This window comes from Orycteropus afer, unplaced genomic scaffold, assembly GCF_000298275.1.
Source record: "Orycteropus afer afer isolate SDZICR_OR568_19922 unplaced genomic scaffold, OryAfe1.0 scaffold00026, whole genome shotgun sequence".
Lineage (NCBI taxonomy): Eukaryota > Metazoa > Chordata > Mammalia > Tubulidentata > Orycteropodidae > Orycteropus > Orycteropus afer.
In genome coordinates this window covers 6,758,439-6,783,231 of record NW_006921613.1, presented here as the reverse complement: position 1 = coordinate 6,783,231, position 24,793 = coordinate 6,758,439, and the positions used below count along the sequence as shown (strand labels likewise).

General features: G+C 37.0%; 1 protein-coding gene across 1 annotated transcript in view; it reads right to left on the bottom strand.

Annotated features, from left to right (window-relative positions):
• The window catches only part of DMXL2 (Dmx like 2), a 177,999-nt gene that overhangs the window by 133,782 nt on the left and 19,424 nt on the right, over positions 1-24,793 (bottom strand). The window contains exons 2-6 of the mRNA XM_007935172.2: positions 12,417-12,542; positions 9,385-9,456; positions 5,875-5,953; positions 4,995-5,130; positions 4,547-4,613 (exon numbers count right to left, since the gene is read on the bottom strand). Coding sequence (XP_007933363.1) covers positions 4,547-4,613; positions 4,995-5,130; positions 5,875-5,953; positions 9,385-9,456; positions 12,417-12,542 — 480 coding nt within the window. The remainder of the gene's footprint in view (positions 1-4,546; positions 4,614-4,994; positions 5,131-5,874; positions 5,954-9,384; positions 9,457-12,416; positions 12,543-24,793) is intronic.

Sequence of the window (24,793 nt, the reverse complement as noted above, 5' to 3'; positions counted from 1 at the left end):
TCAATGACATGAGACAAAGTATATGTGAACTGCTGTATGGAAAGTGAATTTGCTCTGTAAATCTTCACCCAAATCAAAATTTAAAAAAAAAAAAATCAACACCTTAACAACAAAGACAAATAATCTAACTAAAAAAATGACATGAACAGACACTTCACCAAAAAAGATACTCAGGCGGCCAACATACACATGAAGAAATGCTCAGATTGTCAGCCATTAGAGAGATGAAATCAAAGCAACAAGATGCCATTTCACATCAGCACTAGTAGCAAAGTTCAAAAAAAACAAAAACAACAAATGCTGGCAAGGATGTGGAGAGACTCGTACACTGCTGGTGGGACTATAAAATGGTGCAACCACTGTGGAAAATGGTATGATGCTTCCTTAAAAACCTGGAAATAGAAATACCATATGATCCAGCAATCCCATTAAGAGGTATACATCCTTTTCTTCCCACCATTTTGGAACCTGTGGAGACCTGCTGGAAACAGGACTTCTAAACCAGCAAATATATCTGGAAAGTTGTGGTCCAAGGCTATTTTTGCTGGCTATAAATGAGGTCTCTGGAACCAGAGAGAACACACAGCCCTACTTAAAGTTGAAGGTGTTTATGCCCAAAATGAAACCAAATTCTATTTAGCCAAGAGATGTGCTTATGTGTACAAAGCAAAGACCAACACAGGGACTCCAGGCGACAAACCTAACAAAATCAGAGTAATCTGGGGAAAGGTAACTCATGCCCACCGAAGCAGTGGCATGGTTCCTGCCAAATTCTGAAGCAACCTTCCTGCTAAGGCCATTGGACACAGAATCCGTGTGATGCTGTATCCCTCAAGGATTTAATAACTACTGAAAAGTAAATAAAGTAAAATTGTGAGTTTGTTAAAAAAAAAAAGAGAGAGAGAGACAGATACATCCTAGAAAAATAAGAGCCATGACACAAACAGATATATGCACATCCGTGTTCATCGCAGCACTACTGACAACAGCAAAAAGACAGAAAACAACCTAAATGCCCATCAACCAAGGAATGGATCAACAAACTATGGTACACACACACACACTGGAATACTACATAATATTAAAGAACAATGATGAATCTGTAAAACATCTTATAACACGTATAGGGCTAGAGGACATTACACTAATTGAAATTAGTCAATCATAAAGGACAAATGTTGTATAAGACCACTATTGGAAAAAGTCAAGAAAAGATTTTCACACAAAAAGAAATATTTTTTGATGGTTACCAGCGGCAGGAGGGGAAAGGAGGGTAAACCACTAACTACAGGATACACACATATTAACTTGAGTGAAAGGTAAAGCACACACACAAAAAAGTTTGCTGACCTCTGTATTAAACCAATTCCTAAATCTCAAAAAAAAAGAAAAAAACTTTAAATAGTTAAATAGGACTCAGCACAATCATAAAGAAAAAATTACAAATTTAATTACATTAAAATTATGTATCTCTATTCATAAATAAGGAGCTCTGGTGGCATACTGCCTAAAGCATTTGACTGCTAACCAGAAGGTCGGCAGTTCAAACCCACCAGCCATTCCATGGAAGGAAGACTGGGCAATCTACTTCCGTAAAGATTTACTGCCTCAAAAACCCAATGGGAGTCACTAAGAGTCAGAATTGACTCAATGGCAGTGAGTTTGGTTTTTTTAATTATAGGCACCATTAAAAAATTGAAAAAGCAAGCAATAGAGTGGGAGATGATTTCTGCAGCATATATTATTGACAAACAGTTCATATTCAGAATAAGAAAAAGGATGAAGAATGTATTTTTAAAATGGGTAAGGGATTTGATCAGTTATGTTTTGAAAACAGTCATAAAATTCTGGATTCTGGATGTGTGGGGCAGAAGGGAAAGAAAGCAAAGCAAGCAGAAAGATAAGAGACCCATCATTTTATGTTCTTTGTCTTAAAGTTGGTTTGAGGATATTTGTGTATTTTTTCAGTTATTTATTATATCTTATACAGATGTTACATAAATATTCTCTTGTACTCATGAAACCCTTTCTCATTTAAAAAAGAGCATTCAGAGAATAAAAGAAAAAATTCTTAGAAATTAAAAATGTGATAAAAGGGAAAAATAATTTAAAACTAAAACTGAAAAATCTGTCAGAAGTTAAAAAAAAAAAAGGAAAATGTAAGAGAAGAAACAAAGCAAATTAGACTAGCAGTACAGAAGGACCTATATCCTAATAAACAACAGAAAAAAGAGAAGAGAACATGAAAGGAAGAAAATAACACAAAAGAAATAATACAAAATGATCTCCCAGAACTGAAGGACATGCGTTTCCAGATTGAACAGGTCCACCAAATAGGCAGCACAAAAAAGCCTTTATCCTTTACAGATATATTTTGAAATTACATAATGTATGTAAATATATGACCCATAATGTAGACATCATCATAAAATTTCAGAACAACAGGAATAAGAAAAGAACTTTAAGGCCTCTATAATTTTGGCAGCAGAGGGGACAGGAGACACCAAGAGTCATACCTAGCACTATAATTCTCAATAACAATACTGGAAGCCAGAAGACAATAGAACCAGCACTTAAAAATTTTTAGAGAAAATTATTTTCAGCCCAATTCTGTGCCTAACCAAATATCAATTATAAGAACAGACAAAAAATTTTCAGACATGCAAGACCTCAAAAATGTTTTTCCCCATTCATCTTTCTAAGGAAACTACTATAGGATGAGCTCCCATCAAATCAAGGAAAGAAGACAAATGATGTTGAGAAACAGGGAATTCAGCAAAGCAAAGAGGCAAAATAGAATTTCCCGAGGCTGGTAAATGAGAAAGGTCCCTGGGTGGCATAAAGACTGTGCACTCAACTACTAACCTAAAGGTTGGTGGTTCAAACCCACCCAGCAGCACCACAGAAAAAAGCTTGGTGATCTACTTCCATAAAAATACAGCCAAGAAAACCGTATGGAGCAGTTTCACTCTAACACATGGGGTTGCCATGAGTGGGAATCAACTCAATGACAACAGGTTTGGTTTGGGGTTTTTTGGTAAAAGAAAATCCCAAGATGATAGCTCTATTTTGTATGTAGAGAGCAACTAAACCAGATTGGTACAAAGAGAACACATGTTGCCAGAATACCTCCTGAGTGGCACTGTACTGAAAAGATTCAAACTGTGTAAGAGGTTTTGCTATTAATTATTAATTAGTTAGGCATTTAGAAAACTAAGCAAACATTAAAAAAAAAAGTAACTATTAACTACAAAGTAATTGTTAATTGCAAAGAATATTTAAGCACAAGCACTTGTAATAATGTGAATGAGGAATACTGATTTAACCAAAAACTGTATTCTCTATAGTGGGAAGATAAGAGGAAGGGTAGTGAACGTGTGTATGTGTTAAAAGCGGAGATGGGGCTGGAAGTAACAGAGAGGTAAAGTCTCAGCTTAATAGTAGGAAGAACTAATTATACATAAAATGGGGGGGGGGGGGTCAAGAAATAAGTACAAAAGCAAGTTATTTAGAAACATGGAAGGAAACACCAAAATATACAACTTTATGAATAACTGCCACCAGGATTAAGAAGGGAGAAGGATGAGGCAGAGGAATGTTTCTTTTCATTGTCAACCTATTAATACAGTTTTACTTTTTAAATTATGCACATATGCTATTTTTAAATATAAAAAAAATTTTACAAACAAAAGAATTAAGGTCAAATAAGGATAATAATAATAGTCATTATTTCCCAAGTGCTTAATAGCTGTGAGGGATTGCAGTATAATAAATTACATAGTGTGGCTTTTCTAGCCATGAGTCTTTATAAACTCCATGATAGAATTTGCCATGAGCAACTAAGTAGCTGCTGACTGTTAAAGTTATCCACCTGGGGTATTTCTGTTGGGAGCAGCATGTAATAATTTTCTGGGAAGTTCACTCTCTCTCAGGTGTATAGAATTCTGATGTGGGGATTGGTTAGTTTGGCCACTCTGCCAGGCTCAAAAGGAGCCCTCCAAGAGGCAGAAAGGGTCTCTCACAGCTGGCTGAGAGATACACGTTGCTGAGAGACAGACAAGAGAGACACACACTGCTGAGAGAGTCACCGTGAGACACACACTGCTGAGAGATATGGCTGGCTGCGAGAGACTGAGTGCATTTCTGAACTCGACTTGTAGCCTGTTGCTTCCATACTAAACCCCATATTCTGTGAGTTGTGTGTGGCCACAGCAGCCAATTATCAAACCCAGAAGGGAGGTGGTGGGTGCTGCAGGAGAACAGCTGGTGTCAGGACTGGTGAAAGGGCTGGAGGAATGGCCTTGGGCTACTGATGGTATCTTCCTCTTGTGGGGTGAGAGGAGGTCAGAAGATGAGGCCTCACTGCCCCTTTGGCAGGGATATAGAAGTTTGTCACAGACACTATCATCATTCCTCAGACTAGCTTCACACAGTAGGAATATCCCAAATATACAGTTGAGAAAACAAAGTGAGAATTAATGAGGGGCATTTTAAACTGTTTTATTTGTTTCTTTTGTGTGTTGTTGTTGTTATTTGGTCTTTTTACCTTTCCAGCGGTAGCAAAATATTCACCATCAGGGGACCATTCCATCAAATGTACAGATACTGAGGTTCTAAAAGAAATAGAGACAGTTAAACAGCTACCACTTTTTAAATCTACTACACTGTATATATAAGTGGTCACAATGAGATTTTCATAAAACAAAGTCATTATCACAGAATAAGAGTGTCAAATGTTTTCGATGACTGGAAAATATAAGACATATTTCATCTTCCGAAAAATTATTAATTAATTAGTTAAAACAGAAATTCAAAGTCCACTTTGAGAACCAAAGAAGAATGCAAGAAACATGCATTCAGAGTAAGCCACCTATGGCTGCTGTGAGGCTTCTAAATGCAATAGTACCATCAAAAATAAAGATAATGTGAAAGGGAACATATTTTAGAAAGCATTTTTTAAATTGATGAATGTAACAACTGAGTTAGACACTAACTTGCACTGCCAGATGCACTTCCAGTCATTTAAGACAGGAGGAATTTTATTATCAATTTCTTCCTCCTCTTCTAGAATGTCACCTCCTGGAGGAGCCCACAACTGAACAGATTCAGTTGCTGTCAACAATCTGTTATCTGAAAATCAAAGAAGGTTTTGATGAATAAGCAAGGATTATCTAGGGAAAGAAATTCCTATGTGAGCTTTTATTTAGGTCACAAACTGTAACAAATAAGAAACAATGTCTATGAAAAACCTTTGGCATATATCTAAGAATCCCCTAGACAGAAAAGAATAGCTCTTGGGGGAGATTTAAGAACAAAAGAAAAAAGCTTACTTACAAAGAGCTGTTGTTTATCAGTTAAGCCTTTAAAAAATAACACAAAAGTAGAGTAACAAAGCAAAACCCAAAAAAAACTCATATATATCATATATACAATATATAAATACATTCTCAGGCTATAGGACATAACTACAAATCAGTGAAATATGTTTTTCTACATGAAATATAAAAATTATGAATGTAAAAAAGGGACAACAGTCATTATCATTAGAAGTTTCTAATCCTTTGAAATTAAAGATGACACTTTCCCAAATGATAACAAAACATGGTCGGGGGTTTTTTGTTTGTTTGTTTTTGTTTTTTTGGCTCTGCTTTATTTCTGATTGTATGTCTTAGTAAGCACTGTAAGAATAAAGTGCAGCACATGTTAATTAAGGAACAAATCATCACTGTGTCTTAGAATAAAACATTCTGGAGGAGGAAAAAAGAAAACAGACTTTGATAATTTTCTTATTAAGGGAAGGCTCTATCATATTGTAATCATACATTTAAAACAAGTATTTAACTTTCACAGTTTCTAAAAATAGTCGTTAAATACCTTGAGGGTCCCATGCTAAGTTGTATGTCACAGAACTCAAAAAAAACTGCCCAGTTTTAAGCCACTGACACTTGAGTTGCTGAAACATGGAGAGGAAAAAAAAGAAAAAGATACATTTTTAAAGTATTATCCATGAGCATTAGCATTTTCTTCAACCAAAGATCTTATATGTAAAATAAAAATACAAATATTTTATTGTTATTTTCAAAACAATGTTTTGTAAATAATTTCCAATAACTTACTACTCTTTGTACCATACTGAGTCTTGCCATGCCCAAACAAAGCATTTTCTCTTAGGTTTCTTTCCTTGTGTAGAGCAGCTGCCAACAAGCCAGCTCCACCTTAGGGCCACCCCATGTACATCACAGAAGAACCGTGCTCAACAGGGATGTCAGTGGCTGGTCACCACTTCCGTAGACATACTGCCTTGGAAACCCAAGGAGGGGTCACTATGAGTTGGATCTGACTCGACAACAGTCAGTTTGGTTTGGTTTTGTGGTATTTATTTAGTTGAAGTAAATGAGTAAAATGATCTTCTGGAAGATCACTAGGCTTTTCTTCTGAGGCACCTCTGGGTAGACTCAAAGTGCCAACGTTTTGGTTAGCAGCAAAGCATTAACCGTTTGTACTACTCAGGAACTCCCTCCATGGCTATAAATACATTCTTATACTTAATACGGGAGCTCTGGCAGCATAGTGGCTAAGGCACTTGACTGCTAACCAGAAGGGTGGTGGTTCAAACCCACCAGCCACTCCTCAGAAGGAAGACGGGGCAATCTACTTCCGTAGTGATACTGCCTCGGAAACCCAAGGAGGGGTCGCTATGAGCCGGGTCCAACTTGACGGCACATAACAACAACAACATACTTAATACGACCTTTCCCTCTCTTCTCTGTCTGCAAACATCTATGCTTCCACCAAGATGTAGCCAAATCATCACCTCCTCTGTGAAGCCTTCTCTGACACCCTGGCAGCACTCATAGCACATTTCATATTCTACTACCATAAGCCTGATCAGACAAAATTATTATTGGTTTATGTGTCTGATTGTATTAAACTACAACTCGTCAAGATGGCTTTTTCGTACCTTTAGTGCATGGAATGGCTGGTACACACATGCTCAATAAATATTTACTTCAACTAAATAAATACCACAAAACCAAACCAAACTGACTGTCGTCAAGTCAGATCCAACTCATAGTGACCCCTCCTTGGGTTTCCAAGGCGGTATGTCTACGGAAGTAAATTGCCCAGTCTTCCTTCCAAAGAGTGGCTGGTGGGTTTGAACTGCCAGCCTTCTGGTTAGCAGTAAAATGCCTTAAGCACTACACCACCAGAACCTCCCATGTAGTCATTCTTAAAATTATACACATCTCTAATATTCTTTCATTAGTGCTTCTCAGAGTGTAATCTGTGGACAGAAATTTGGAGAGTGAGACATGGGAATCTGTATTTTTAATATGTATTCCAGGTGATTCTTCAGTATTCAAACATCTGAGATTCATTTTATAATACTATTATGGGGAAAAGACTAATATTTTTAACTTTTAACTTAGACTATTTTGTTGGAAATGTAAATATTCAAATATATACATAATAAAAAAATATCAAAACTACTTGTTTTAATGTATATTTAAGAACACATTTTTTAATTACTTAGTAAGTATATACATGTGCAGTTTTGACTATTTCTGAATGATGATGGAGTTCTAAATCCACATAATAATAGGGTTATTATAAGATAGGGTTTTCTAAATATTAATTAAGATTACACATAGTACAGCACCCAGTATGAATCTGAATTGTTCTCAGGCAAGAAACTGTAGTGCAGACTAGAGTGGATCTAAACTAGAAAGGTAAATGTCAATTAGCAAACCACAGCCTCACCTAATTTCCTAAATTCCTAAATTCTTTCTCCACACTTATTCAATCTATATGTTGAGCAAATAATCCAAGAAGCTGGACTATATGAAGAAAAACGTGGTATCAGGATTGGAGGAACAATCATTAACAACCTGAGATATGCAGACGATACAACTTTGCTTGCTGAAAGTGAGGATGACTTAAGGCACCTACTGATGAAGGTTGAAGAATACAGTCTGCAGTATGGATTACGTCTCAATATGAAGAAAACAAAAATCCTCACAACTGGACCAAAGAGCAGCATCACAATAAATGGAGAGAAGACTGAGGTTGTCAAAGAATTCACGTTGCTTGGTTCTACAATCCATGCCAACGGAAGCAGCAGTCAGGACATTAGACGACGTGTAGCATTGGGAAAGTCAACTGCGAAGGAACTGTTTCAAGTGCTAAGGAGCAGGGATATCTCCTTGAGGACTAAGGTGCGCCTGACACAAGCCATGATATTTCCAATCGCCTCGTATGCATGTGAGAGCTGGACAATGAATAAGGAAGACCGAAAAAGAGTTGGTGCTTTTGAGTTGCGGTGCTGGAGAAGAATGCTGAAAGTACCATGGACTGCTAAAAGAACTAACAGATCTGTCCTGGAGGAAGTACAGCCAGAATGCTCCTTGGAAGCAAGAATGGCCAGACTTCGTCTCACCTATTTTGGTCATGTTGTAAGAAGGGACCATTCCCTGGAGAAGGATGTCATGCTTGGTAGGGTGGAGGGTCGACAAAAGAGGGGGAGGCCTTCAACGAGATGGATTGACACAGTGGCTGCGATGATGGGCTCAAGTATAGCAGGGATTGTGGGGCTGGCGCGGGATCGTGCAGTGTTTCGTTCTGCCGTGCATGGGATCGCTATGAGTTGGAAACGACTCGACGGCACTTAACAACAACAACAACAACAGCCTCACCTAGTCTGAGACCAGAAGTAGATGATGCCTGGCTACCACAACCAACAGTTCTGACCAGGAACACAATAGAAGGTCTTGGACACAATGGGAGAGAAATGCACAACAAAACTCAAATGCCTAAAAAAGGCCATACTTACTGTACCAATAAAGACTAGCAGAACCCGAAGACTACTGCCCTAAGATACCCTTTAAATTTGGAACTAAAGCCTCTCCCAGAGCCACTTTTCAGATTGGATAAAACTAACAATACTACCCATGAGTGCTTGTTCCCTTAAATAACCAACTATATGAGACCATCCAGTCAACATTTACCCTGAAGCAAAGACAAGAAGGTAAAGAAGGGTGGGGAAGCTAAACTGATGGAAACAGAACAACCAGAATGGAAATAATGAGAATGCTGACACACTGTTAAGAATGTAACCAATGTCACGGAACAATTTATGTAAAAATTGTTAAATGGAAATCTAATTTGCTGCATAAACTTTCACCTAAAACACAACAAAATATTATTTCTTTTTAAGTCTCAATTAACAATATTCTAGAAATTTAACATTTTAAAAGGCCAAAGAACATAACCCTACAGTATGTCAAAGATCTTACTATATAGCTTGTAAGGAGCTCTTTATTGCCATTAACTAGATTCTAAAATCAACTAAATTCTAAAAGTTTTCCACTATCATTTAATACTTACACAATTTCTCTTATGAGAATTTATGCCCAAGGGCTCAAAAATACAAACAGCATTTCCATATGAAGCTGCAATCTAAAAAAGAATGAATAAAACATTAATATTTAGGAAAAAGCACAATAAACTCCTTTTCATTCATATATAAACTAATTGCATATAATACAATCCTGATACCATATTAATTTTCAATAAAGTTGTAGCTAAATGATTGACACGTGTGTGTGTGTGTGTGTGTGTATTTGGGAAAGTATCAGACTTAAGAATTTTTTCTTTGTTGGCAAGCTAAATTTTATATATCAAATATACAGATAACCTATTCAAAGAATCTATCTTCTTCTAATAGAAATATTCATCTTCTATTTTTAAACACAGAAATATTTTTAAAGACATATCTACATGCTACATCTTTTTGTCAAAAACGTTATAATCCAGTGAAAATATAAAAAGCATTAAAAAGCAGAGAAAGACATCAAAAAGTAACAAGTCCTAAAATATATCAAATAAAATGGTATTACATATGCCAGCCACTCCTCGGAAAGAAGGTTGGGCAATCCTACTTCTGTAGTGATACCGCCTCAGAAAACCAAGGAGGGGTCGCTATGAGTCAGGGCCGACTTGACGGCACATAACAACAACAACATATACCAGAAAACAGAAAATACCAATTAAGAAAACCATCTAAAAGAACAAACAGAGAAAATCAATTGAAGACAAAACCAGAGAGAAATCCACTGTACGTGGAGGCCAAAGAGCTGATACAGATGTCTCCAGTGGACTTAAGGTAGGGATCTGTGATCGGAAAGATTTTGTTCCAGGGCACATACCTTGATAAGACAAGATATAAATCCCTCTGTGCCTAGCAGCTACCAGAACCTGTTTTCTAATTATTCCTTGAAGGCCAGTTCCCAGTTTATCCTTCTCTTAGCAAGAGTAAAGCAACTACAGGGAACAGAAGAACCAACCCTTCTGACATTTCTGTACTCAGGTTAATTTGTACAACTCAATTAGGTTCATATTCCTTTTAAGGCAGTGCCAAAAAGGTCTACTGTAATTTCAGAGCAGTCTTGGACAAAGAGTGATTTTTAACTGTTACTATCTAATATTCTTTCCAAGAAAAGGTTTTAATCTACAATGGGAAGGATAAAACTACTAAGTGTTAAGGTAACCTTAGGCAAAAAAAAAAAAAAAAAATCATTCACATTCAATATGTCAATCAATGAATGAGGAAAAAAAATCATTCACATTCACTGTCAATCAGTGAATGAATGATTACAACTGGCTAACATAGTCACAAATATGAAAGTTATCACAAGAATTAGGGATAAAGGACTGAAAGAAGATGTCAATAGAGAAAATAAATCAAAGATTTCACAATTTTGCCTTCTACCTTCAACCAAGGAACTCTGGTAGCATAGTGCCTAAGGCACTTGACTGCTAACCAGAAGGCTAGTGGTTCAAATCCACCAGCCACTCCTCGGAAGGTTGGGCAATCTACTTCCGTACTGATACTGCCTCAGCAACCCAAGGAGGAGTCGCTAGGAGTCAGGTCCGACTCGACGGCACATAACAACACCACCACCACCACCTTCAACCAGGTAAGAAAAAGAAATAAAGGTGTTCTGCTTCCCATGGTTATGAGCACCACTGTTTTGCATTGTAAAAAACTGTGCTTCTACAGGGAGATAGCTCAGGGTGCAGAAGAGTATGGAGGGATGGACACTGGGAAGAGGTAACTATGGGGAGGAAGTGGGAGGGGAGCTGTTGCATTGTAAATTTTGGTCAATGACATGCTGTATGAAAAGTGAATTTACTCTGTAAATCTTCACCCAAATCAAAAAAAAATTAAAAAAAAAAAAAAAAAACTGTGCTTCTAGAGAATTTGTAAATTGAGATATCACCAGCACATAAATAATTTATTTAAATTCATCTCTGATAACTATCATACAACCAATGTCTCTATGTAGGTATTAAAGCTACCTTGCTTGGCCTTCGAAGAAGAAAAATGAAAAATTAATGAGCAAAATTTGACACTGTCAGTGTTCTGTAAAATAAGCTTAACCAATGGTTATGGGGAAAAAAAACTGAAAAAAACATCAGAAAAGCAAGAAACAAGTATTTGAAAACACCAAAAAATTCAGTGTTTCAATATTAGGTCAACTATATCACTGGACAGTCAAATAGTGAATATTTACACTAATATTAACACTTGGTGCAAGCAGCAAAGAGAAGCAGTAGATATGGTATACTAATCATAATTTATCATTCAACATAAATTTCCATGATTATCAAGAATACTGTAATTTAATATATCCTTGATAAAAGTAGTTACTCAGTAAAGAACAGTTTCTAGAACCCTAAGATTATTTAAATTATAATTTTCATATCTAAAAATCTCATTTTTATATTCTTGTAGAGACATTGAACTCCACCACATACTATTACCTTTATTGAATATACAGTAAATATATTTACAATATATGTAACTAAAATTTGAAATGTTATGTACAAGAATGTGGGGGAGAGGTCCAGAGATGAAATTTTAACTACTTAAAAATAAACTTTCTGTTTTAAAGTCTGAATGAATGACTGTAAGTCTTCATTCAACAAATAAACTTTCACTAAATTAACACTCTACAAAGCACCAACTATATGACTAGTAGTAGTATATTAGACACTAACAACTTGTTAAATTTCTTGATATAATGTTGATATTGTAATTTGGAGAGATGAGGGGTGCTAGGTACAGAAGATACAAGCTTTCTTTTCTGCTTAATGGCTGCTAGAATTATCAAACGTCAAAATATCAGATAGGACTGTAAAGTCTACAGTGCTTTTAAGACAGTATATAGTTATAGAATAATTATCAGCTTAATGGTACATTACAAACTGTAATGTAACCTATCTCTTTACAGTTTCCATCAACAACTATAAGTTATATTAATAAAAACTTATAGCAAGCCTTGTATGAAAAGAATATTCTGAGATTACTAAATACATTAAAAGATGACATTTAATGAAGTAATTAAATCCCTTACTCTTCCATGTTGGTTAGAACACTCCACACAGCTGACTTGGATGTTTCCATGTTTAGCACCAGGAATAATCTGCACACATTCAAAGTCATTTGCCAAAATAACAATATCACAGCCTGATCCATATGCCTAAAAATAAAAGTTTACAATATGTAAGATGTGCATTTGTATAAGTTTATTTTTTATTTTGTTTCCATTATAAAGTATACTTTTACAAAGCAATTAATATAAGAATGTCAATTTCCAGTAAGAATATTAAAAAAAATCATATCAAAAAATAAACTAACAGTCCCTGTTATATATTTTATAAGTAGCAACTGCTACTTATAAAAAAAAAAGGCAGGGTTCTTCTAGTTTGTAAAAACTGCAGTCTCTGTCCCTGCAGGTCACAAATACTCTGTTTCAAATTTATCTCCAGAGCTCATTTCAATAAACCCTAAAGAATAAAACCTCCATCTGAAATTAGTAAGGCATTGAAGACTGTAACTGTGTTCCCAGGGTTCAAAGCAGGCTGGAGAAAGATAGAAATCAGGCATGCATTTTCCAACACAATTCCCCATGGCTTAAAGAGCTAGTTAAATAGACATGAACAGCCAAGGCAGAATTACATGTACTAGGGCAATGATTAAACTTAAATTTATCAAGAGCCCTCATAAATCCATGGTGCACCGCCCACTCCACAACCTCACCAGGCATGAGGGAAAAAGGAAACAAACTCAAAGTAGAGAAAGGAGTTCACAAAAAAAAGTAAAGTAAAAAATAAACTTATTTATATAAAATTTATATATATAAATGTTGGACAAACATAACTGTGACCTAGAAAACAAATTATAGCACATAACTAAATTCTTGGAAAATTCTCCTGTTCAACATAACCGTAATGAGTGAAACTACATATTTCTTCCTATTGCCACATTTCCTGGTATACGCTATTCCTGTTTTGCAACTTTGTGAATTTTATGATGACATAAGGAATGGAGGGTGGGGACATTTTTTTTCTTCCATACTCTACTTACGGTTAAATACTCAAAACAACCTAACAACTTAATTCTCAAACTAAAAACTCTCACTAAAAGCAATATAAATATAAAATTTATAAGGTGGTATTTTTTTCCCACTAGTTCCGCACCCCTAAGAAATGTAACCATGTTCTACAAAAATATATGTATCCAATAGCCAGAGCTGACACGTGATGACATCTAATCAGTGACCTAAGCCCTGGAAAGAGGAAATGGAAGAAAAAGACCAGATAGAAAAACAAACATTATTTCTACTGGTTACTAAAATCTCCAAAGTTACCAAAAGCCTGCTATAACCATCTTCAACTCATGTATTTACGGATACCAAAAAAGTTTATCAAAAGAAAAGCAAAGATAAACTTAGGCAAGGGAGAAACTCACTCATAGGAGGAAAAAACCACATATATTCTTATAGACAAGGCGGGAGTACAAGAGAGTGTTAAACTGAATGAGAATATTGAATAAAGGCAGAAGAAATGTCTGTGTCACAGGTTAACCTTTATGTTATTAAAATTATAAAAATAATCTTACCCTTAAACAACATTTCACAATTTCCAAAGTGCTTTCACATCCATTATCTCTGCAGTGTAGATAAATGGAAAGAGCACAGGCTTTAGTTTGGAATCACTCCTTCAGGGTTTTCAGTCTCCATGTGGCTGAGAGGTACTCTGTGATCTTAACCAAGTTATTTAATCTCTCTGAGTATCTTATTCAAGGCAAAATGGAAAACCTACCTCTTAGGATAGCGGTGAAAATTAAAATGGAATATCTATTTGCGTAGTGTTTAACACACAACGGGAGCTCTGGTGGTGCAGTGGTTAAGGCATTCGACTGCTAATCAGAAGGTAAGCAGTGCGAACCTAGCTGTTCCACAGGAGAAAGATGAGGCAGTCTGCTTCCTAAAGATCTACAGCCTTGGAAATCCTGTGGGGCAGTTCTACTCTGTCCTACAGGGTCACTATAGTAGAGCGAGAATCCACTAGATGACACTGGGCTTTTGGGGAGGTTTGCACACAACACTTATGTGGTGATTATGTTTTTGTGTCAACTTGGCTGGGATTGGTTGAGTGGCTGGGCAGCTGGATGTAGTATTCCCCATGAGATTGGTAATCAACTCCATTGGTGGAATCTACTGGGAGCAGCTGAGTAGCTGCCTTAGGGAATGTGGTCTGCTTCCTGTATTTAAGCAGAAGCCTTGGGAATAGTCTCTAGCCTATGGCACGCCTGGACCCTGCATGTAGCCCTGTCGTTACTCAGCAGCCTGCTATGCTCTGCCGAACTTGGGACTTACAATGGACTTAAGTTAACGGCCTCCCGTGTGGTTTGGTAATATCGGGACTGTGCCTTTTTACCTGTCAACCTTGGGGCTTCTCAGCCTCAGCAGCCAGCAACTGTCTGAGTGAAGAAACGCCTCTAGCTCCAGTGGGCCGGGAGCAGGAGGCAGAGCTGGACCCCAAGGTTGAGGGGCTTTCACCCAGCCCCTAGAGCTTGGCACTTTGAACTTGGACTTAAAGCCTCCAAATAGTAAGAATAAACTCCTATTTGTTAAGGCCATCCCATTTGTCGTATATTCTTGTCAGAGCAGTACTAGGTAACCAGAACAACTTATTTAGCAATGTATCCTGTTCCAGGCCTGGGCTAGGGACTATTATACAAAAACACAAGATGTGGTCCCAGTCAGTCTAATGAAGAGATAACAAGGTGAATCACCTATCACAACGAATGGGAAAATGTCATGACAGAGATGTCTACAAAATACTACCAGAAGGCAGAAGAGGTACACATAAAGTGTTAGCTCATTTCCCTCTTTAAACTTCACAACAAATTTGAATGGTAGATATTATCATTGTTGTTCCTTTGTGCCATCGAGTTGGACCTGACTCACAGCAACCCTTCCTTGGGTTTCCGAGGCAGTATCACTAAGGAAGTAGATTGCCCCATCTTCCTTCCAAGGAGTGGCTGGTGGGTTTGAACCGCCAGCCTTCTGGTTAGCAGTCAAGTGCCTTAGGCACTACGCTACCAGAGCTCCCCCGATATTATCATTAACACTGTATAAAGAAAAATTCAAATTAATTAGTAAAACCAAGATTATACAATCAGTAAGCCAAAGCAGCTCAAATTCAAGTCCTTACAATTCTTACACTCTTTTCCTACAATACAGGTTAAAGAGACATACAATATTCCAAGTAAGTATCAGTACATTTGCTTCTCTAAAGATGAAGCCATCTGTATCACCCACAGCCAGTCTACCTGCTACACACAGATACGTGATCAGTCACCAAAAACACATTCACCACTCCCTACATGTCCGTAATTGTTGCACACTAGCACCCTGCAAAAATATAGACGAACAATGTTGTTCTTTACCATTTTCTTGAGTCTAATGCACAAATAATCCAAACGTGGAATAATGGGGGAAACTACAAAAATCACATGTATTCTGTAACTGAAGCCGCAGAAGATTTTAATGACCTAAATAATCAAGGACCACGCCTTTGTTTACCATTATAGTCTAGAACCTAACACATAAGCAGCCTGTAATAAGTAAATGATTTAAAGTCTTCCTAAAATAACTTTAGGAGCTCTGGTGGCACTGTGGTTAAAGCATTCAGCTGCTGACCGAAGGTCAGTGGTTCTAACCCACCAGCTGCTCTGTGGGAGAAAGATGAGGCAGTCTGCTTCAGTAAAGATTTATAGCCTTGGAAATCCTATGGGGCTGTTCCACTCTGTCCTATAAGGTCACTATGAGTCAGAACTGATTCAATAGCAATGGGTTTAGGTTTGGTTTTAAGATAACTTCTGGCTCTGAAAGTCCAAGTATCTGGAAACTTCATCTAAGAACAGAGTTGAGACAGTTGACATAATCTATTGCTAGTAATTAGGGCAAGTCTATGAGAGTAGTTGTACAAGAAAAGAGAGGGAGAGAGTATGACTTTTTCCAGTCTACAGGTATCATGGATTTAGAAGAAGATCTACCAGAAAAGAATCTATTAAAGCCTTACTTAATAATTCACAACTTACTCAGTATCTATTAGGAACAGTCTGCTAGATTTTCACAAACATTTTCATTATCTTCATGGGCCTCCTTTTAAAGATGAAGAAACTGAGGTCCAAAAAGGATAAGTAGTTTGCCCAAGTTCATAGAGTCATGATGTTTGCTTCATAACAAATCTGCTCTGTCACTGCACCACTTGACCTCTACTCCATTATGATATTTTATTAGTGCTACAAGGGCCATGTACATCTTCGTAACCCCAGGTAATTTATCACAATAACGCAGCACAGCGTAAGCACTCAGTAAGGACTAGTAATTGAGAAGGTTTATATAAAATCTGTAATTACTCCAGAGATACCCATACTCTCAACTACAGAGAAGTCAAAAGCCATTTTGTTTCTTTCTTCTCATTCAGAATACAGAGTTTCACCAGAGGAAGAATTTACAGTGCAGGACGAAAGAGGGTGCTCGCTGAGATTATAAGCAGATACCAAAATGACCTCCAAAGAGCATGGTGTGGGCTCCTTTGTACTAGATAAATGAAATATCTCTGACTTTGTTGAATATAAACTGACTTCTCCAAATATAGGAGATAGGCCACAGGATCATTTCAGGGAGACAAGAGAAAGGCAGCAAGCCCAGGTTCTTCCACTCCTGGGCTCCTGGTAGAAACAACCCTGGGTCACAGCACCATACACCACTGTCCTGAGATTCCAACGGTTAAAAAAAAAAAAATCCGTTGCCGGCAATTCCAACTCATAGCAACCCTATAGGGCAGAACAGAACTGTAATCTTTACAGAAGCTGTAATCTTTACCGGAGCAGACTGCCACAACTTTTTCCCATGGAGCAGGTGGTGGGTTCAAACTGCCAACCTTTCTGTTAGCTGGTGAGCATTTAACTACTATGTCACCAGGCCTCCTCCTCTTAACAGTACCAACCTATAAAATGTTTATTGCAAAGTAAATGATAAGGTTTGAACACTACACACAGATAAGACCCAAGGAAAAAAGTATTAGGAAAATACCATTTCCTGCCATTCGTGTGGGAGGACTTCTTTATGAATGGACTGGACTGTCCTTACAATGACAGAGAATAACCTCATTGCCATCAAATCAAATTCTAACGCATAGTGACCCCATAGTACAGGATAGAACTCTCCATATGGTTCCCAAGAATGTAAGTCTTTCCATAAGCAAACTGTCACATGTTTCTCCTGCATAGTGTATGGTGGGTTTGAACCGATGACCTTTCGGTTAGCAGCCAAACACTTAACAACTGTACCACCAGGGCTCCTTAACAAATTAACTAGTTGATGTCAATAATAATACTTAACTAACTGATAATACTCCCACAGCACAAGCTCTCATGTCAAAGAAAAGCTTTAAAAATATTGACCCTCAGTTGTTTTAACTTACATTTAGAGATCAAATCTGTCCAAGAAAGAGGAAAGTAGTCTCTGCTTTGAGCATTAAAGCAAAGAGTTTCAACCTGCAGTCTAATGAACCTAAGTCATAAACAGCCTCAGGAAACTATGCGACTATGTGGAAATTATGAACTATGAACTCCTGGAAATTATATTCAAAGTTGTGTGGATGTGCTTTTTTGTCCCTTGTTGTTGTTATGTGCCGTCGAGTCGGCCCCGACTCATAGCGACCCCTCCTTGGGTTTCCGAGGCAGTATCACTACGGAAGTAGGATTGCCCAACCTTCCTTCCGAGGAGTGGCTGGTGGGTTTGAACCGCCAGCCTTCTGGTTAGCAGTCAAGTGCTTTAGCCACTATGCTACCAGAGCTCTGAGCTCTAGGTCCATAGTATTCACTAGTTTCTCTGAGAGAATCACTTTAGACAAAGTTCATGTTGTGCCATATTGTTGTTGTTGTTGTTATGTGCCATCAAGTCAGACCTGACTCATAGCGACCCCTCCATGGGTTTCTGAGGCAGTATCATTACGGAAGTAGATTGCCCCATCTTCCTTCCGAGGAGTGGCTGGTGGGTTTGAACCACCAGATTTCTGGTTAGTAGTCAAGTGCCTTAGGCACTACGCTACCAGAGCTCCTTGTGCTATATTACCCCACAATAATTACTGACGAGTTAAAAACTTGATTTGTTATTAGCAAGAATCTTTTCTGTGTTCTTTAGTAATGATATCCAAAATGTCATTATAAAAGTCTTGCCAATTAGTTGAGGCTAGGAAACAAAGTGACCCTCTTCTCAAATAAAATTCTACACTTGAAAAATGTTAAATGTCATCTTCTACAGTCATAAAGTACTCGGAAGTAGCATACTGTCATTATCATAATAAAGATATTGTTGCCTTCCCTAGGGGGTTTAAAGTCATTGTGAACAATGATCTGTAAGTGCATCTGAATAGGCACAGTTACACATTCATTCAGTCTCCCTAACTTCAGTGTTTATTGGTAAGGGCCTTGGCTACGCTATTTCCAGAAATACAAATAACCAATACTGATAGCCCACAAATAATGATATTCTGATTTTCCAATTTCCTTTAATTCTTGGGTAACTTAAAGTGCAAAGTAAAAAAATAAAAACTTCTAAAAATCTTACACAGACACGACTTTTCATACAATAACATAGGATACAAATAGACATCAATCAGCATTTTCTTTGGAGCAGATGGATGCTTTAACATCCTGGAAGTCACAAGGTCAAAAATTAAGATCATTTACAACAATTTAGACAAGTATGTCTAAATTTTAAAGGAAAAGAAAAGCACTGACAAATCAAGGAGTATTAAGCATGTTGAGAGCTTTATCTTATTTAACAAGGTGTTATATAGTCTTACCAAAAATCCTCTATTAAGAATGTTATTGTTAAACTCCCACCTCTCTGAGAGGGCATTTTGATTGATGTAAATATGTGCTCAACTCTATGACAACTGAAGGCACTTGCTGTTAAGAGTTTCAAAAAATAATTAAAGAGGCATCATTTATTGGAAGCATACTGGGTGACAGGTATTGTTCTGTGCATTTAGATGCCTAGTCTTTTTTTCAAGAATGCAACAATCCTAGGAGTTGGTTATTGATCCCACGTTCATATAAGGAATGAAAATTCACAGGATTTAAACAAAATCCTAAGGTCACACAATAGATACACAGCTGGGGTTCAAATTCAAGTCTCTTTATACAGCTTTTTTTTCCATTTGACTCATGACCATTTTCTATCATTTTGTTTCGACTGCTCAAGTTTCTGTTCTCTTTATTGAGTAATTACATAAATCCATTTAAATTCTTCATTGCTGAGGTGATCTTTGCCTTACAAATAAAGAAGATAAAGAGATAGCTTGGCTTTGGTGGTTACTTGCCTGTTTCAAGTTATCTACTGAAAATAGCCCTAAGAGGCCAACATTGACCCATGAGAAAATCTTGCAACTAAGACAAAGCAAAGATAAGGCACAAGGTAACAGAAATGTCCTAAGCAAATGTCGTTTCCCTCTGTTCATAACAGATACCTGCATGAGCTTCTGAAGGCTGCCATAACAAAATACTACAAATTCGGTGACTTACAAGAATAAAAATTTATTATGGAAGATCAGAAGGGCAGTAGTTGCACAAGGAGATAGCTCAGAGGGCAGAACTATATAGGAAAGAAGGACACAAGAAAAAAACAACCACAGGGAGGAAGGGGAAAAAGAGGTTTTATATTATGGAGATTGCAATCAATATCATGAAACAAAATGTGTATGAACTGCTGTATGAGAAATGAATTTGCTCTGTAAACTTTTACCCAAATCACAATTCAAAAAAAAAGTAAACAAACAAAAAAGAATAGAAATTTATTGTCTCACAGTTCTAGAGGATAGAAATCCACATCAGGATATGTATGGGCGACGTTGATTCCTTCTGAGGATACAGAAAGAAACTGTTCTATGCTTCTCACCAGGCTTCTGGTAGCTCCAGGAATCCCTTCCCTTGCAGCTTCAGGGTCACATAGTTCCCTTCCTCATCTCTCTGCCTCTGTGTACATACTTCTCTTCTATAAGGACACCAAGGAGCTCTGGTGGCATAGTGGTTAAAGCATTCGGCTGCTAATCACAACACTAGCAGTTCAAACCCACCAGCCACTCCATGGGAGAAAAATGAGACAGTCTACTTCTGTAAAGATTTATAGCCTTGGAAACCCTATGGGGCAGTTCTACTCTGTCCCCAAAAAAAGGGTTGCTATGAGTAGGAATAGACTAGATAGCAAGGGGTTTAGTTTTTTAGTTTATAAAGACACCAGTCATATTAGATTAGGACCCACCCTACTCCAGGATGATCTCACATCAACCGGGTAACATCTTCAAAGATCCTATTTCCAAACAAGATCATGCTCATAGGTACAGGGAGTGAGGACGTTAATGTATCTTTTTGGGAGATACAATTTAATGTATAACACCTAATTTAAAAATCCTAACTTCTTATGATACTCTTAGAATTAAAAATTAATTTCTAAAAAGGATTAATAGGTTTCCTTACTCAATGGGTTCCTCATTAAGCTACAATTTTGATATCTCCCTTATCCATTAAAAAACAAAAAAAACAAACTCACTGCCAACGAGTCAGATCCAACTCATAGTGACCCCTCATTGGGTTTCCAAGGTTATCCATTAAAGCCATCTGCAAAGTGAATAAACCATTTAAAATGCTTAATTTTAATGGTTTCAGTAACAGTATTTTCTTTTTTATAGAGAAAATAACACATGTACTGAATATTAAATAGGAAAATCAAGTCACCTTCTCACTCTAAAAGACTACTCCCTACTCCCTAGGAGCAATCATTTAACAGTTACCTATGAACTTTCCTGAAATGCCCAGTATTTATACAACTGTATCTGTGTTGAAATTTTTTTCCTGATATGTATGATCATGCTATAAACAATTCTGCAACATTTTTTCCACTTAATTAACAATATATCTTGAGGAACTTTACATATCAGCATAGAAAGAATTACCTCGTTGTTTTTAATAGTTAAGGAGCCCTGGTGGTGCAATAATTAAGTGCTTGGTTGTTAACTGAAAAGTCCAAAGTGGTTCAAACTCACCAGCTGCCCTGTTGGAGAAAGATGTGACAGTCTACTTCCATAAAGATTACAGCCTTGGAAACCCTGTGGAGCAGTTCTACTCTGTTATATAGGGTTGCTATGAGTCAGAATTAACTCAACAAGAACAGGTTTTGTTTTTTTTTTGTTTTCTTAAGAGTTGCATAGTATTCCACTTTGTCTTTGTGGCTTTGCCATAATGAATTTAGGCTGTTTCCAGTCTTTTGCTATTGCAAACAATGCTTCAATGAGCATCTGTATGTATATATGCTGTCATGCATGTGTGTAAGTATACCCATTGGATAAATTCTAAGACATGAATTGTGTCAGTAATTAAAATAACTACAGGTATGCGACACTTAACGTCTGTTCGGTCAACGTCTGGCTGCATATCCTTCTATGACCCCATAAGGTTCTAACAGAGTTCAGAAATTCTGACTAGAGAACAGGACATAGTGGATGTATTTTGCTAAGTACTGAGATCCAGAGATCTAATCTGTTTATCACTAGCTCTCCAGTACCTACCACCACCTAGGCCCTAGAGCAGAAGAGGAGGTCCCAGCACCCATCTGCAGCTGTGTGTCCCACTCTGCTCACCTGAGGCAGGGACTGTACAGACATGGCGAGAGCCACTGAGGGGCATGCCCCACTGACACCACTGCCCCAGTCGGCCCAGGTACTCCATACGCACAACAGTCCAGGCTAAGACCGTGGTTCCTGTGGTGGCATGCACTGGGCAGTCCAGACTACAGCAATGGCAAGAGGAGGAAAAGGAAAGACAGCTAGCAAGTACATGCCTTAAATGGCAGGCAGGGAATGGGCACAGCTCTTGGAGTCCAGGCGGCGACCACACAGGACAAGCAGTGACAGCTAAAGTTTCACACAGTACTTTGGCATGATGGCAGCTGCGGTACGGGTCCCAGGCCCAAACCATGACCATCCTGTATACCTGTCTCCTATATATCATATGGTGTTCACATAACACATAAATCACATGACATCCTAGTTCACAGAGCATATTGTGGACATCAAGTGATGCATATCTGTACTGCCAAATTGTCCTCTAGAAAGGTTATGCTCTGCATGTGTATAAAATTCCTGATTCACCAATTCCTCCTCTCTACTAACCCTGATCATTATCAAGTATTTTAATCTTTCCAATCTGACCAAACCTGGTATTCCCCTGTTGTTTTAATTTGCTTTTATTATTTTAATTAGGAGGGAAGTTGAACATCTTTTGGTATATTTATCAAAATCTACTGCTTCACTGCAAAGTGACTATTCATATTATTGGTTAATTTTTTCACTGGGTATTTCTTTAGCCTTGTCTTTCTAATGACTTCTAAGAGCTCTTTATAGATTAAGAAAAGTAATCCTTCATCATGTGTAGCTAACAAGTTACTTCTTTTTAAAAAAAACTAAACAAGATTATTAAGGCCCACACATATCAGGGAAAGGATAACTCATCACTTTATTTTTTTAAGTGAGGCAATATATTTATATAACACACTATTCCAATTTGAAAAGTTTTATAAATAGATCATGAAAGGCCATGATCCACTTTAAAAGCCCAATTTATGGACTACCAGAACTTCCTTATTTATAAAAAGTACACATATTTGACTTAATAAGAGTTCTCAAAATTAAATGTAAGTCTGCAAAGGAGCTTATCAGCAATACATGAAAATGAGTTAACCAATTTAATCAGCCTCATTTGTCTTTCTATAAGTTTATACACCTAAAGTAAAACTCTTACCATTTTCAACTACTGCTACACATACATTTAAAAAAAAAAAAAAAACTCATGTAATTTAAATATAAAGCCACACCACAATTAGAACAAGTGGGGACAGAGTAGCATTTGAATAATTCTTCTTTCCATAAGATTAAGAACACACACCTTACTGATATGATTGAGTCATTTTAGGCTACAATCCACTCCAGAGTACTGAACAAGTAAAATAAACAAATGAGAAAGAAACCAAACAGTATGCAAAAACATTAGAGAAAATTAAAAAAGTAAGTTATAATGAGTGAATCAGTGTTGGAAATAATGTAATGACTGCTTGTGTACTAACCAACTCACATCAGATAACGTAAAATTAACACAATACTTATAAGTAGTTCCAGCAGAAAAAAGACAGCAAAGATGTGAATGGGATGTTGAGTGAAACATAACACAAAGGTTGAATACAAATACATAAAACAAAAATCTATAGCCAGAAAAAAAGAACAGAAGAAAATGCAACAAAACATTTGTTGTTGTTGTTACATGCCCTCGAGTCAGCCCCAACTCATAGCAACCCCTCAATTCTGATCATTTACAAGTATATTAGATAGAGCTATAACAAACTTCTAAACACTAAGCTAAAGAGAAGCACAGAACTTATGATTTCTAATTTCATTTCTATACCCCTGAACAAAATACAAAAACATGGCTATTTTCATTACTGATGCTACTAACATCTGAAAGGAAAATGAGACCACGAAAACAGAAAAATGCAAAAATTCATTAATTTGCTCTAGTCAACCATTACAAAACCAGATCTATCTCTAGCTTGTCTGTATTCTCATTAGAAGAACTAGAAACCAGAAATCATCTTTTTCATAAATATCTATTTTCCGTGTCAGTGCTAAGAACAAAGCATTCAAAGTGTTATCAAAAATTTCAAAAGGAAATCACAGTAACACTGTTAAAAACAAGCCTCATGGAACAGAGAACTCCCTGAGATTGTCACCCTAAGACACTCTAAACCTAGAACCCAGCCTATTCCAAAATCACCTTTTAGAGAAATAGCAGAGTGATGCACAAACTAATGGAGAGTACCCGTAAGATCAGTGCCATACTTGAAAACCATCAGTATAAGACCAAAAGGTCAACAATTACTAAAAAGCAAAGATGAAAAAATAAGGGAGCAGGGAAACTAAAGTACTGGAAAGGAACAAATAGAACACAAAGAGAATGTTGACACACTGTGAACAATTTATGTGTGAACAGTCAAATGGAACCCAACTTGCTATATAAAGTTTCACCCAAAACCCAACAAAGTATTATTTTAAAAAAAATGAGCCTCATGGACTGGTCAACAGGTATGAAGATTCTGCCTCAAATCTGTTCTATAAAACTTGAGGTATACAGATACCTCTGCTTTTCAAAAGTTTGCTTTACACTACTTTGCTTTTACAAAAAGCCCTATATTCGTACTTGTTTTTTCTAACCAAAAGAAATCCAAAGGGGATTTTCACTTTTATGAAAAAAAGGCAAAAAGTTAAACTAGCATTACTCTCTTTCTAAATATACTACACATTGTTGTTGTTGTTTGCCGTC